The sequence below is a fragment of the Lepisosteus oculatus genome, chromosome 4 (assembly GCF_040954835.1).
Source record: "Lepisosteus oculatus isolate fLepOcu1 chromosome 4, fLepOcu1.hap2, whole genome shotgun sequence".
Lineage (NCBI taxonomy): Eukaryota > Metazoa > Chordata > Actinopteri > Semionotiformes > Lepisosteidae > Lepisosteus > Lepisosteus oculatus.
Window position 1 is genome coordinate 25,211,919 of NC_090699.1, and position 16,997 is coordinate 25,228,915.

At 34.5% G+C, this 16,997-nt stretch overlaps 1 protein-coding gene across 2 annotated transcripts in view; it reads left to right on the top strand.

The window, feature by feature from the left end:
- Positions 1-2,894: 2,894 nt before the first annotated feature.
- The window catches only part of tcerg1l (transcription elongation regulator 1 like), a 97,733-nt gene continuing 83,630 nt past the window's right edge, over positions 2,895-16,997 (top strand). Inside the window, exons 1-4 of one of the 2 annotated variants that reach the window (XM_015346537.2) lie at positions 2,895-3,786; positions 4,707-5,011; positions 9,586-9,732; positions 10,016-10,196. In XM_015346537.2, coding sequence (XP_015202023.1) covers positions 4,742-5,011; positions 9,586-9,732; positions 10,016-10,196 — 598 coding nt within the window. In that variant the 5' untranslated portion in view covers positions 2,895-3,786; positions 4,707-4,741. The remainder of the gene's footprint in view (positions 3,787-4,706; positions 5,012-9,585; positions 9,733-10,015; positions 10,197-16,997) is intronic. The other variant, XM_015346538.2, reaches the window with a different exon arrangement.

The following is a 16,997-nucleotide window of genomic DNA, read 5'->3' on the forward strand; positions in this document are numbered from 1 at the left end:
TGACACTGGCCATTCTGTACAAACTTAAACATAAAGTCACTAGACTTTGTTGTCACACACCTATGTTTTCAATCGATGACAGAAGCACCAGTATTGATCTCAACTCACAACTCACCCTGGTGTACAGTATATGCCAAAATCTCAACATGATACCATTTTAGTAACATTGGGTGTGTAGGTGGTCCTTCGGTATCTTTCTCTACATGGGAGAGGTATGTAGCAGAGACTCCTGCTGGCCAGGGAGAGTTATCCCAGATAATCAAATAAGATTGTGAAACAGTAAAGGAGCATTGTGGCAATGAAAATGTGTACACTTCAAGGGATGTGGTCATAACCATATGAAGACATTGTAAAAGACAATATAACAAAACTTCTCAATGTTCACACTTTGATTTGGGACATTCTGACTTCTTGACCTGTATAAAATATCCCCAAGTCAAAAACATATACACAACTTAAATATAATTAATAATAATTATAATTGCTTTCACTTATATAGCACTTTTCTGGACACACCACTCAAAGCGCTTTAATGGGGACTCCCCTCCACCACCAATGTGCAGCATCCACCTGATGAGACAGCAGCCATAGGGCGCCAGAACGCTCACCACACATCAGCTATCAGTGGGGAGAAGAGCAGAGTAAGGAAGCCAATTCATAGATGGGAATTATTAGGAAGTCATGATTGGTAAGGGCCAATGGGAAATTTAGCCATGATGCCAGGGTTACATCCCTACTCTTTTCGAGAAACACCCTGGGATTTTTAATGACCACAGAGAGCGTCTCATCCGAAGGACGGCGACTGTTTACAGTATAGTGTCCCCGTCACTATACTGGGGCATTAGGACCCACATGGACAGCAGGGCAAGTGCCCCCTACTGGCCCCACTAACACCTCTTCCAGCAGCAACCTTGTTTTTTCCCAGGAGGTCTCCCATCCAGGTACTGACTAGGCTCACACCTGCTTAGCTTCAGTCGGTTGCCAGTTGTGAGTTGCTGGTTCCAAATATATTTGGAATGTGGCCCCAACATCATGACTGAATGTCTGACATAACCAAAGACCACCATTTTAATATCATTTTGAAAACTACGGTGAAATAAATGTAACTAAATAAAAGACTTCCAGAAATATTTGTAAATGTTGTTATAATATTTAATTTAAGGTGAGGTACTGTAACATTTCAATTGTGTAGAAAGTTAATGACTCACAGTCTGTTTTTATTCTTCATCAGAAGCAAGGAAAAACTGTTTAGTAAACAGATGATCTTGAGACTGAACTCTGACAGGGACTGGAGGTGGTAGACTCCAGACAACTAATGCAAGTTTGGAGATCTAAAGTTAAAACCTATTTTATTGTTGGTTAATAAATGACTACAATCTCATACTGTGTTGTTGCTAGTCATATTACATATTGTTCAAGGACACCTATCTAATTAATGAAACTGCAGCAAAACAACATCACTAACTGCTCGTATCAAATGGATGCAATACAGTGTTTGCAGTTGAGGATTTTATCTTTAAGAAGCTATGCTTGTTTTCCATAACTAATGAGAAGGAAGTCAACCACAGAAAGAAACAAATATAATTTAGGATTATTCAACCTTCTTGCCTGTTTTAGAATCAAACTGGTAAAATGAGGTTTTTGTACTAATAAGTGCATTAGGTATGTGCATTAGGTAAAAATAGTGCAAATAGTGCATTAGGTATGTCACACACCATTTAAGTATTGAAAATTCTGATATTTCTTATGAGACATTTTCTCTATTTTTAACAGAAAGGATTTAAAAACAGGTCACTATTTTCAGTACTATTTTCCATCCACAGACATGCATTTCTTTTTCTGTCCCTCTTGGAAATGTAAGGCATTAACCTCCTATTTCTTGGCCTGACCTTGTCTTTTCTTGTAATATCGAATGCTGTTATGCTAGCATTTAGCTACTACTGGTCACGATTTTTAAGCCCTTACCTGATTTTCCATTGCTTCTGAGCTCTTTCATCAGAAGATATAACACATACAAATTGCCTACAATATTATAGTAAATTAGTTGAATAGTGAACAAAATGAAAAGATGGTGCGAACTAGTTTTAAAAATGTAAGATATTTATAGCTGGATTATTTACAGCTCGGATTAATGATTAGTGAAGTTGGATATTTTTATACACAATATCTATACAGTAAGGCCTGATGAGGACATATCATTGGCATTGTTGAAGAATGCTGTTTATCATCTGTGAAAGTTACATGAGTTTATAAAATCATGCGTTTTTAATTAATGTATGAATATATTTGTAAGAGGTACACAGGAAAGAGTTAAACAAAATACATATTTCTAAGATACCTTTTCGTTGGGTAAAAACTAATATGGGAAGAATCATTTTTGCAAAGAACATTACAAATACCCCTGCTTGAGTTTCTTCAACCCCTAGCTCTCTGAGAGGGGAGAAAGGGGCCACAGAAATAATATCCATTCCAGTTACTGTACATACTGTAGTTACATACTGATTTAAGAACGTACCCCGTTAGGAATTTATGTTATATTCACGAATAATTAACGATGATTAGACGCCCGACAGAAGAATCATTCCATTATTTAATGGAAAATAAGCTTTTTAGTTGGCATAGGAAGAAGCTCTGTTTGCGTATAACAGTTCTGATGTTCCCTCTACTGGTAAGAAAAATATAATACTTCACTCACATTCGGAATCTGTCAAGATTTAAATAATATAAACGTGTAAACAAACCAGTATATGTACTGTACGTCGGCAATTAGTTAATGTGGTGTTTGATTAAAAGATTGACTAGTTAAGGTGACTGACAATAGCGTAATGATGAGTTTGATTGCCACTTCGATATGAAATGTTAAATTAATGTTTTTTATGACAGCATTGAATCGCAGTTTCTTTTAACATTTAGAAAAAAAAGTCATTTAGAAAACAGTAGAATGTTCTCATCTGTATTTTAATCAATGGAAGACACACTCTCCAAATATATCATACGACAATTTCAATTTCTACTGAAGGTAATTCTCAAAGAACTCAAGATTCTGTATATAATTCGAAACTAATCAACGACTTTTATACGCCAAAGAGCACGTACTGTATTACATACATAGCGCTCCAGCTGGTACAGGCTGAGGTAGGTTGATGTGAGCAGTTGCTGTTTTTTGCATTGCTGAGTAGGTAGCGGAAGGTTTCATGTTTATAAAACGTCGTGATTTTAGTTTAGATTATACAAAACAAAAGCAACAGCAACGTATATTTATTTTAAAATGTTTAGAACAGTAAAGCATTGTACAAATGAAACAGCACAGAAAGTCGAAACGGAGATAAGTCGTTATTGTGTTTCATATTTTCAGATTTTTGCTTTTTAATATCAAATGTGAAGAGCGATCTTGTGTGAGAGGTGGCGTTCTTTTAGCAGGGAGGAGATCAGAGAGGCTGAAATGGGGAGTGAGAGATCTGTGGTTTATCATCACTAAATCAGTGACAGTCTCCGAGCATCTCCTTTGCTGGATAGCTGTAGAGCGCAGTTAAGAAAAAAAACAGCAGGCTCCGCCGAGGATATTTTCATGGATGTATTTGGAAAACGTGCAGCTTCAGTTTTCTGTATAAGCACTTTAATTTTCTATCATTTCTGAATGCGCTGGGAATTGAATACACATTAAATTCAAAGGACGATTCTTGGATATTCGAGGTAATTCAGCGGTTCCCATTTCATGGGGAACTAAGCAAATATGATGGACCAGTAAAGATACCTGCTCTTGGCATTTCATGAACCACATTTGAGGTGAGTTTATACTATGTTCTGTATACATAGTGTTGAAAAAAAAGCAGTGGTTTTAGAACAACTTTATATGAAGTTTCCCTAAATATTCTATATACGCCTTTTGGTGATACTTGGTATTCATAAGTCATTTCATGCGTAACAGAAGAGTATTCTTGGTATCGTTTATTTCACAATACAGTACTTTAAATGTCAATGCGTTTGAAAGGGATCGCCACGGCTGCAGAGTAAAGGTGGGATACGGTTTTATTTTTTTTCCATTTGGATTTGGAAAAAAGCCCATTTCCAAATAATACAGATCTTTATTTGATTTTTATGTAACTGAAATTGTCAGGACGGAAAAGGATTTTTTGAATTATGTGAATTGATATTGATTAGCTGTTCCAAAAGAGTCCGTCTGGGGAGAGCTTTAAAAGAAGCCCCTGAACACATCCGATACTTAAGGAATACCTGCAGTTAATGTGTTCCACGTGTCTTAGAGCGAGTTTATGTTTTTACCATGTTGCGTGACTGCAGGGTGTTCGTAACGAAAATCAACCATAGCTGGTTATAAGCAAGCTATTTCCCGATAACATGTTCAGCATTAAGTTTATGACCTCTCCATAAAAAGAACAATCAAGCACACATGTATCAAATAATTAGCACATTAATTTTGAAGCGAGTAAATCAAAAGTAATCTGTGTATACTGTACTTTTATAAACAATTATGTAGGGTTGAAACTAGCTTTTTCGTTATTTGTAGTTCAGATAATTTTGAAAATGCTTCTTAAAACTCTTAAGCAATTTTACTATACGTTACCCTTGCAGTTGTTATGTTTATCATTACCCGTTTCATGATTTTCTTAATTATATATTGTAATATCTGTAGCTGTTTGGCCACACGTTTGCTTGTTTTATATCTTGTTTGCTAATGTCCCTTAAAGGCTACCCACTGAATCCATTGGGTATAGAATGTAGAATGATTCCTATACCAAGATTAAAAGGACAACCACAGCTCTGGCAGATGAATGGAGAGCCCCCTCCGTGGATTTGGATGATCCCAGCCGCTTCTGGGCTGTACAGGATAGGGGGTGCTCCACCTCCACTCTTAGTGTCTTCTCCGCACCCACCTCCGCTGCTGCGAGCTGTAACTGGCTGGCAACTTCCCTGTGACCCTTTTCTGCCTTTGATACGGATGCCCTCTGCACCAGAACCGGCTGTTCATCAGTTCCATTTGCCAAACGTTCAGGTACGGAGGTCTGTGATGATCACCAACTTTTTGTCTGTAAATTATTTCCCTACTTCTCTGATATTCTTGAATGAGATGGTCCCCCCAGTACGCGCACACAAGCAAACGTGCTCACACTATAAATATGCCATGAGACAACTCTTCAAACATCATCGAGTTTGAAGTTTTTTATTATAATGAATTAGTACATGGATACAGTGACGGTGTACACACACAGACATGCAGCTTTAGAATGTTTTATTTAATTCCTATATAGTTAGTCTTTTGAAAGTCTAATGCAGCACGTAATGTATAACCTGCAAATACAGTAGTCTGTCATGGCGCCCTTTTTACCACTAGAGGCGCACTCTGCAATATACTGTAGTCCAGATTTAACCGGCTTTTTTGTGCCAAATTTAAGGTGAAACGCAGCACTGTTTTTAATCCAGCAAGTGAGAGGACATATATACTATATATATGCTTAGTTACTGTATTAGTCCAATAATTAAAAGAAAATTGTTAATACAAGAATATAATGCAATATAATTTCCTTTTATATTCTACAGAATTTCTCTAAACAAAAAACTGAATATAATAACACAAGAGGCGAGGGGTGTAATTGAGTATTAGTAGCGAGTATTCTCAGAAGCTAGAGATTTCCCTGCCAAGTCATATATTGTGTTAGTTATGTAATATAACACCATGGTCAGAGACAAAGGACTTTATATCACATAACCTGCTGTAACACCATAATGCATCAACAAATTGATGCCATTAGTATTGTCTCCAGTTAATGTATTTGTTTGCATAAACTATTAGAAGAAAATATGCCTTTATACTATGCAATCTGTATTTTTAACACCTACTGTCAATTTACTATTACAAATGCTCTTTTATAGGAAACCGTATGGCTTATTCTTTTGAAGTAAAGATAATTGACTTACAATCTTACTGAATGTTATTTTATTGTTAAATAAAGGTGTAATTAAAAAGAAAAACTGTAATTCAATGCAGATTTGCTCCAGCTTAAAACACTTTTTATATGACAAGATTATTGAATGATATCCCCAATTAAATTTAATAACATCTTAAAAGATTGTGTTATCCTTTATTCATTATCTTTTGAATTTTATGTATGTTTACATCATTTCAGATTAACTCAATACTAAGATATATCAAAATTAATATGAATGAAGATATCTTAAAATGAAATGTGTATTTAAAAATAATTTGAAATGACTTCTTGCTCATTTAACAGTAGGTATCTCAAATTAAACTAGAGATCGTGTATCTTGAATGACTTCTTGTTTACTTTGAAATCTTCCTGTTAACATTTAACAACTCTTTGGTTATTGATAACCCTGCATCTATTAACAACTGTTTTTTAATATAAGTGTTTCATTTTCAAACATCTTGACATTTGACATCTGATCTTATTTTATATAATGTTATATTACATTTTCTTTCAACAAAGATATATTAATTTATATCTGCAAATTGTTTAATGGTATCTTGATTTATTGATATGAACACAATAGCTCTAAATGAATAGGAAGTACAGTATTGTAAAATAGTAATTTGGCTTGCCATAGAGAGCCTGAAATGAGTTATGCGTATTACAGTTCTATTCAGAATGTTATCTACCACAACACACCGTCTAATAATTGCTTGATGGCAAATAGTATTATCGCCTACTTATACTAGCTACAAATTTTTCCTTCAGCAATCATTTTGACAGATCCATTTTATATTTAAAATTAAAACATGTTATGATATTTTTTAACAAGACATTTCATGCTACTACCTATTTGCTTTGTACTTAAATGTCAGCTGGTATGTACTAGATTGGTGAAGAAATTTAGAGAAAGAAAAAAATCTCAAGCCAGTGACTGGTACAGTATATTGATTTTCTCTTTTTATCATCTCTGAGTTTACATGGAAATATGTAAAGAACATAAGTACAGTATATATAAAAGTTGTAGCCTTCAATACTATGACATATATTTGATGATATAATGAAATATGCATATATATATATATTAAGTCTAAACCAGTCTTTCCTTTAGTTTTAAAAATATTCTGAAGGCACACTTTGACAAGTACTTCATGTACTGTAATTCACTGACAAAATATGACAAATAGATTCAAATAATGACATAATTTAAATTTAAATGTCAAAATATATCCAGAAGCATTACCATATATACTGTAAGTTATTTGGCCATTTTTTAAATTATGTTTCTATATACTGTATATATATGTAAACTCTAGTCTGTGTATATACATCTTTATATTACTTTTCCATATAGATACAATAGATTGGAAGAAAATATAATTCACACTGGCCTGCAGATTTATTGATACCCCTTCAAAGTCATATATACTGTATGGGGGATGATTGTAAAAACACAAAAAGGTAACTCTACTACTTTCTACTGTAGTGTCAATTACAATGAGATTTATGGAGTCTGATATAGTTACATCCTTGCCAGGAAGGGTATGTTGTCACCATGGGTTGTGAAACAGGTAGTTTGGGAGAAACTATAAATCCAAAGGCAGCAGCTGGAAATATTCAGCACAAACTAGCTTATTCGGGATACAAAGTGTCGCAAACAGCCATTTAATGTCCCCTGAGTGAATGTGGTGATGTTCGTTAACCAATGTGATGCCATGTAGTGAAGGCCTTTGTGAAGGTGAAGCAATGGTGAAGCTCATGTTGAGAAAATCTTCATACCCACTGTGGAATATTGTTGTTGTTATACAGTATTATGTTTCAGGGTTGTTTTGTACCTATTGTTCTGGAGCCCTTGTCAAGACAGGGAGAATCTACTGTACCAGCACATTTTGGCCAAAAACCTGGTTTCTCTGCCAAGAAGGTCAAACATGGTCAAAATGATCCAGAGTATAGTTAACAAAGGGGTAGTTAACTACACAATAAATAAATGTTCTTGACTGGCTATCTCAAGCTCTAGAGCACAAGTCTGATTGAGCATGCATTATTCAAACTCCATCATTGTTCTTCCTGGAGAAATGGTTGAAAATTTCCCATCAGAAGTGCCACCTTACTGCATGCCACAGAAGGCATCTTGCCAGTTTATTCTATGCCAGATGGAAAATACTAATTACAAGGGCATGAATAAATTGTGACCCTCATGTTTTCAGAACTTAATTATGATAAATATGACTCTGTGCAAAGCTGTTAAGATTACAGTATGACAGTTTGTAGATTTCTAAGACATTTTATCATTCTGTAATGTGTTTTGTTACTATTTCAGAAAGGGCACTGCATATCAGTAGCTTAACATACTTACAAAGAGCACATACTCCTTGTATTCTAAAAGCCTTATAGTCACATTTTCCATCCAAGTGATGTAACCGCTTATGATCGTGAAACATCCATTGTTTCATGCTAAGCCACATTGACTGAGATAGGGCTACCTTAGTTATTTTCAGTGCCATACAGAAATGCATCTTCTGAAGAAACATACTTAATAGGAGTTTTCATGTCTTGACAACAACAGTAATGATGTTTCAAAGAGAGGAGCTGAACAGAGCTGACAGGCTTGCAACAGTACCATATGGAAAACGTGTTTATAAATTCAGTCACTGTATCACCAGAGTAAAACTAAGAGAAACTCAATACACTAGAGACAATGTGAATATTTATCATCAGTCATGGATAAGAATTAGCTAAAAGCACTTTTTAAAATTGATTGCATTTGAAATTAACAGCATATGGATTCTGTAATTGAAAGTAGGTTAGATCTTTCATTTTCGCAAAGTAAAATTGCTTGTATTGTTTTAATTTGATATTTATATTAATACAGTTTGATTGAAAAGACTGCTAATTTATCTAGCAGTTTTTTTATTTATCTATGTTTTTTAAAAAATAATATTTTTATTTCATTTTATATCATTCTTAATGTTTATTACTTGTTCTGTCATTGATACATTCAATCAATTCAGTTTCCAACCAGTAAAAAAGAAATTTAATTTTAGTGAAGAAGGACCATCTGAATGGTTAATGCAACCAGTTAAACCTGTCTCATAAATATACAACTACATCCATTTTTATTATAAATATGATCTTTTCTGTATGGCCATAAAAACCTTTCCTAATTTCTTAGAAAATTAGGGATTAAAATAGTGATGTTTATGGCTTGTATGGTCAAAAACAATAATATTTGTTTATATTGTTATCACATTCAAGTTTCCATGTTTTAAAATAAATAATTATAGTTTTGATTTATATTACCAGCTATAAAACTATTAACAAAGGGTGTTACAATCCTTCATTATCATTAGTGAGAATTCTAATAACATGTGTAATTCTTATCTCCTTGATATTGTTTATATCTGCTTTCTTTAAAATGATTAATTGAAATATTGATGTGTTAATTAAGGGTGGGAAAATTAAGAGTGATTTGTTGTAATGTGTTGAGTAGGATAAAAAGGTTTTAGTCATAAAAAATCCACACATTTTTGGCAGAAACCTGAGGTAGCAGTTACATACTGTAAGTGACCTCAGTTTATTTTGTATCTAATTTCTTTCTAGTTCAAAATGCTGTCATTATATTTTTCCCTGTTACTTTCAGTGGGACATGCCCTCTCGACATCCTGTTGTGGGATTCCAGCCTTCGACAAATGTGGATTTGCTTCCCATTATCCCTCATGTTTACACCTCAGTGCTGCCCCCTCATTTGGGGAAAAGATGGGTAGAAAAAAGGACACCAGATTACAAGGTATTAAAGAGTAATGATAGTATGCAAGGATCAGTCATCTTTTAATAATATATACGATATACTTTTGCTTAATTTCAGCTCTGGCTACTAAATGATCACTTTATAAAAAACAGGAATAGTTCTTGAATGTGCTATGATAAATGTACTGTACTGTATATAGCTATTAGAAAGCTAAATGTAAACTTTGGATTTGGCATTGCAAAGACGGATAAGTCTAACACATGTAGTATAATGGCAGATTTACTGTGAAGAAATTATATTGAAATATTTAACTGTATTTCAGATTTACTTAAATAATGCCCTTGCTATGGATACAACATGGATAAATCCTGAAGAAGTGAGAATTTTCCAGAGGCATGAAAAACCACTGCTGATGACAAATCAAGTGGCAATGAGTATATCTAGGCCAGCTGCTGCCTCAAGGAATTTTCATACACTACTTGTATCACCTCAGCCTATATCAGGTTAGTGTTAAAATTTATTACATGTAACAAGTTTACAAGGTGAGGCCTTGTAAAATGGGGCTCTATTTATCAGATGCTCTCCTTCAATTTTGTATTGGGATCTGTTCTTAAAATTTAATCTTCAACAGAAATAAAGTGAAAAGGTAATGACTGACACAAATGTGTTTAAGGATTCCTTGGAAATCTCAGATACTGTAAATTATTTCCTGTGTTTTTGTCCTTCAGCAGAAACATTAGCAATAACTCAAGACAAATCAGAAAATGTACAGTAAATGAAACTAGAGCTGGAAATCCTTTTAATTAATGTCAACTAAGGGGCATTAAAAACACTTATTAAAGTTAATTTCAGTACTCATTGGTTTCATTTAAGGCCTCTCGGTATAGTTTCTGTTGGTTTTGTTACCTTGAACATAATAATCTGTTATTTCTACTTGTTTTGTTCCCAGTGTGGAAACACTGAATCAGAGGTTACCATTCTCTTACAGACACAGACATTGGAGGTCTGCTGGTAAACAGCATTCTACTGACATTTTATTATTAGTATTAAAAGCTCTGTCTGAAATTGATTTAGTTGTTAACTACTGTACTGATACCAAATGGTAAATGTTTCTGGTCAGCATCTACTCTCTATGGGCAATAGATCTGTAGTGGTAGAATTTTGAGTTGAAGGACTTACAGACCAGTTGAATTCCTCCTCCTATTAATAAAAAGGGAACAAGTTTCAGCCCTCCCAACTTTTTCAAAAGGTTAGCAAATTACAATATACAGTATAGGAAAATCCTCAATTAATAAAAAAAAACGAGATCTCCTGTAGTTCTTTCATTAATATTCTACATTTATATTTCACATGTTAGTATAGTAAGGTCTTAAAAGTAGAAGGCAAAATACTGTAAATGGAATTCCTTATCAAGAAATGTTTGAATAACGAAACTCAGAGATTCTTATTGATTCTGTGTGGAACTCAAGATTCCACCAACACAGTAAGTGACATTGCTATGGAAACTTCATCAGTAAGGCTTTGATCTAAACCCATTTGTACCATGGTTCAAGGCAGAAACAAGGGCAAAAAAATAAAATTCGAGCCTGAGATACCTGTGATATTCATTTAACTGTCTGCAAGGTGTATGTAACAGAGTCTTCACAGGATTTACTTTGCTTCTTTTCTTCTCATAAAACCAGGGGCATTCTAAGCACTTTAAGAAACTATCCCCTCAGGCCATTTGCTGAATAGATGGCCACAAATGAGCATATCAATCTGAAAAAGGACTTTCACTTTCAAATGAAATTATAAAAATATGTGTTTTAATGCCTGTGGAATGTTATTTTCATTCAGCACAAGAAGACATCATACATTTTTAAAGATGCAGTATAGTGTGACTTGTGGTGCATTGGTATTGAAATAAAACTGAGCTAGTCTGCTTTGATAAGTGATAGCTTTTTAATTTTGCTTTACTGTTTCACCACTCACTCTGCTTTTTTGTACTGTAAAACTATAGATGACCGTGCAAAAAAAAAACAGTACTTGGATATGTATAAAATAAGTTATACCATAGTAGGATAAATACATACCCAAGTAGGATATTAGGATTCTCTGTGGAGAAACTGGCTAGATAAGCTGGTCAGATAACCCAGTGACTTGAGACATTCTGAAATAAATCCCTTTACCCCTTTGCATTATTCTGTATACAGTATATTTACTGTATACAACCATATCCAGAAAGTATATTTTATAAATATATTATAATATAAATTGAATAGAATCTCATAATATTTATACAGTATTTCAGCATATTTAATACTGTAAAGGAACAAGTAATAGGTTTATTCCATGCTGAAAAAAAAGAAGAAAGAAAACAACATTTCGGCCATGGAGCCTTCTTCAGGTGTGAGAAAGACAAGGCAGTAAGCAAAGGTAATGTAGCGGGAGAACAAAGTCTGGGAGAGAGGAGGAGCGAGAGGCAGGAGCAGGGGACAGAAAGAGAGGCCAATCAAGAGGTGTGAAGTCAGAATAGGTGTAGAGAGGTGTGAAATGAAACCTCCAATGAATGGAGAAAAATTAAAATAAAAGTAGTCTGTGTGATCCTAGCTGCAATGTAAGTTTCTGTAGTCTTTCTGATGTATGAGTTCGGAAAACAGTCTTTGAGAACACAGATGGAGAGATTAGAGTGGTCATGGCTGTCAGAAGTGAAATGGGAAACAATGGGCTTGGAGAGATCTTAAAATCTTAACAGCCCTAACATGTTCTCTGATTTAATACTGTATATTGTATATACTGTATATTTAATACTGTATATTTAATACTGTATACTGCATATTGTCTTGTGAACATCTGGAGCAAGCCATTTTCAAAGAACACAAATCAATCCACTGAGTTCTATCAGCTGAATGAAGAGTATATTTTTACAGCTTTGAATTTTACTTTTTCTTTAGCTCTTGATGCATATACATATAATTTAGGAAAGTGACTTCTTGAAACATGCAGCAAGGACAGTTGATACCACTATGGCCAACTGACATGATACATTTATATTTTCAGGAAATTCCCATAATAGGTTACCATTAAATTCAAAGTACCATATACACCATATAACCTAACTGTATATATCGAAAACTGGTTAACAAACAAGTAACAATGGATTGTCTTAAACTCTCTGGAAAGCTGTAATATGCCACAAAGATTCATTTCAGCGTCATTGCTCTTCTCAGGCTGTGTAAATGATTTAGATTCTCTTATACTTTTCTGAATTTGCAGAGGATACAAAAATAGTGGAGTGACAAACAGAAAAGGCACCAAGGGAATTACAGAAAGGCTTAGACAAAACAAAAGATTTGAAAGACACTTGTCAAATGAAATTCAACATTGAAAGTGATGCACACAGGAAGTAGAAATTTGCACTATGCACTGAACATACAGTACACAGCGTCTGGGAGCTACAGTACAAATAAAAGGGATTTATGTGTAAATGTAGATTCTTCTATGTCATTGTGTCAGTGTTGGAAAGAAAAAGGCAAACATACAAACACAAAAATGCTGCGGTATATAGGCAAAAATTGTGGAACTTTAAATTAAGGCAAGTTATGCTCAAGCTTTAAAATACACTATCATGATTTCATTTAGAAGTGTTCCACTTGTGTCACTGAATCACAGAAAGGATATTGTAGTCTAAGTAAGAGTTCAAAGAAGAGCAATAAGAATGATTCCTGATTTCAGGGGATTGTCATATGTACAGTATATGGACAGGTTAAAGCACCTAAATCTCTTCTGTCTAAAACAAGAGACAGACAGGATATTTGATCCGATTATATAAAATCCTAAAGGGTATAGATAGGATCAACTCTAGGAACTATTTCATATTCACTTGTGAAACAAGGAACACATGGTTAAAACTGCAAACCAAATAATTTAGGATGGACAGTTGAGAATGTCTTTTAGACAAAAAGGTGGTATCTGGAGTAGGCTTCCAGACCAAATGATTAATGGCTCCATTGACAAATGGCAAGCATTTACTAACATACTAACCAAGATGTACCAAATGGTTGTCTCTCATTTGCAACCCTTGTTGTGTACCTTATTTTTAATGAAACTTAAATTTAATACCAAAGCATGTTATTGAAATGGCAAGTTTTTTGAAAACTTATCAGTGTTAATCTGGTATCGCACCTCCGGCACCCATAAATCCAAAGGCAACAGTTTAAGATCTGCAATATATAATGGCATCTTCAGGGAAAAAAGAATTGAAAACTACCATTCAAAGCTGCCTGCATAAATATGGCCTTCATAGCTGGATTGCAAGGAAAAAGCCCCTTCTGAGAAGGAATCACAAAAAGAGACAACTGAAACTTGCCAAACATAATCTGAATTACATTTGAAATGATTAAATGAAAATTGCGATTTTTGGATATCAGTGTCACGGAAGCCGAAGGCTAGCTGTGGAGAGACCAGCAGAACAGGGAGACCCCAAGTGTAGCGGCAGGAACGGAGAAAACACGGGGGCTCGCTCTGGGCTCAAAGTATCGGGGGGAGACATAAGCCTTCAGGTAGCAGATGTGGGGTGACCTGGTGAGGCAAGCCTCTCGACAACCGATCCCAATGCCGAGTGTGGAGGATAGGGAGACATGGAAATATTTAGCCCCAGACAACAAGACACACTGGAAGAACAAGTAAAGCACCTGGAAACTAGGAACAGGACAGAGAAGGATCGCCCTCTAGTAGAGGGCGTGACAAACAGCCTCATATCTGGCATCAAAATGATGTTCATAATGAGAAAATGCTCCTGCCCACTGTGCAATACTGCATTGTGTGCGTTTATAATGTTTTGGGGTTGTTATGCATCTGCAGATCCTGGAGCCCTTGTCAAGATAGTGGAAATCATTAACTCAACTCTACTAGAGTGTTTTAGACAGGCACCTGGTTCCTTCCGCCAAGAAACTCAGATTTGGCAGAAAATGGACATTGCAATATGACAATTATCAAATGTATACAGTATGTCTAGGTTGACAAAGGAATGGTTTACTGCACATAAAATATATGTTCTTGTCTGGCCATCTCAATTTGCATACTTCAATCTAACTGGACATTTGCCATTCTAAGTGGAGTTGGCAGTTCATTAATGCTAACTAAAGGGTCTGAAGGATTTCAAGTAAATCTACATGGAGACATGTTCATAAATGCCCCCTCAGAAGTTCCAGGACCCTCGTAGCACATTACAAAAGGTGTCTACTCATTGAATTCACCCCTAGAAGAGGATTTACAAATGATTAACTTCAGGGGTGTGAATACATGTGACTGTAATTATGACAAATAGAACTTGACACTGTGTAATGATATTAAGTTCAACATACTGTATGACATATAACATTTTTAGATTTTTCAAATGAAGAAACATTAGTCTGTAAATCTATACTTTTTCATCAGGGACAAAGAATCAGAGGACACTGTATTAAATATAAAATAATATACAATTTTAGTATGATTTCAAATTACTATTATTATTTGTAAACTCTTTAAATTTCAAGGTACCTGTAAAACATGTTCAATATATGTTTCATTATATTTAAAATATTTTGTGTTCATGGCTAATAGTTTGGATTTATATTTTATTATATAAAATATTTATTACACAATTATACACAAAATTGTGTAACATTTCCAGAATAAATGCTTATTTGTCTTGCATTTTTATATGTCACATTTTGTCTATAATGCGTTAAATGGGCTGCTTCAGAAATTTAAAGAATGCTGTTGTAAAATAAAAAAAAATAACTTTCGGTACAATTTAAGATCCTTTGGAAAATGGCATCTATAATCTAAGCTATAAACTACCCTTATCTGTGGAATTTGCTTTGAATGAATGACCTTCAGTGTTCTCTCTAGTAGGATACAGTATATACTGATTTGTTTTGCATCACTGCTCCTCTTTGTTTTGATGATGTCAGGATAAGCAATAATAATCAATATACATGACAAAGACTGAAGCTATTACACACTAGGACACATTCTTCTCATCATTTTACCTATTGGTTTTCACATATTACTGTAGAATTTAATCAACAGAATAGTTACGTTTTCCAAATCTATAAGTCATTTTTATCCCACAGCTACTGTTGTGATAAATTAACAAAAATAAGGGTCTTTTTAGCCTAGTATTATTAAAGTCTTATAACAATGCAATATAAGCCTATATAAACACCTGCTACCTTCCATCCTTTAAAAGTAAGTGTAAAATATGATTGTGGTTAAACTATATAAAGTATTTTCAGACATGGGTCATAGATTGCCAGGCAAAAATTGCAATAACAAAAAATGTAGGTATTGCTGAATAATATCGTGTTAACATGACTGTAAACTTGTGGTTGTAGATGAATTCATCCTAAACTGAGCTACAAAATCACTGAGCTAAAAAATAAGCACTTTTAAACAGCACCACAAAGTGTGGGCCCAACAGGAGACTGATCTACTGAACAGTAAAAGTGTCTTAAACATAACTACAGTAGTTATTTCGTTGCATATGAAAGAAAATGGCTACAGTACTGTATATATACAGTAACTGTGCAACTAAGCATTAATTTTCAGTCAGCTAGGTATTAAACTAGAAGGGTACCCTTATTCAGCAGTACAATATGAAGGGGAGAACACAAACGGAAAATAAAGGGAAGGACAGTTAGGTTAAGAGAACAAGCGTTTTCGTTCAAATGGTGGAGTATGGAACACCATGTTGTTGAAGATGATACCATGACTTTTTTAAAGAAATGACTCAAATCTTTATATTACATAGCCACATAAACCAAACTAAATAGGCCTAATGACATCCTCTTACTTACAAATGTTATGACATTCTTGTAGTCTTATATTGCTTATATAACAGACACTGATAATAGCGCTCATGAAACAGCAATTATACTGTATGTTGTGTGCATATTTTCAGGCTCCATTAGGATTAGCTTGAGAACCTGACAGTTAAAAAGAAGGAACAACTGAAGTCAATTAAGTAAAAACTAGATTAATAGTAGAAGCAATTACAACAATAAGAATACACAAAAACTGGCTGTAAAATGCATAAGTAAACTGCTACTAATCCCTTAAGCATCTAAGATTGTGTGATTTTTACAGCCTTTGCTTGTGTCAGACATTCTAATCAGGTATGAGCTGTGGCAATCATACTGTAAATCCCTTCAGCACTTCATTAGTTCAAACGCCTGCTTTTCTGCTTTTTATAAGCCAGAGCCAGCTTCCAACACAGCCTGGGATTGGCCTTCACACGATTAGTTGAGTGGCCTCTGTGAGGTCCCTGAGTCCAATAG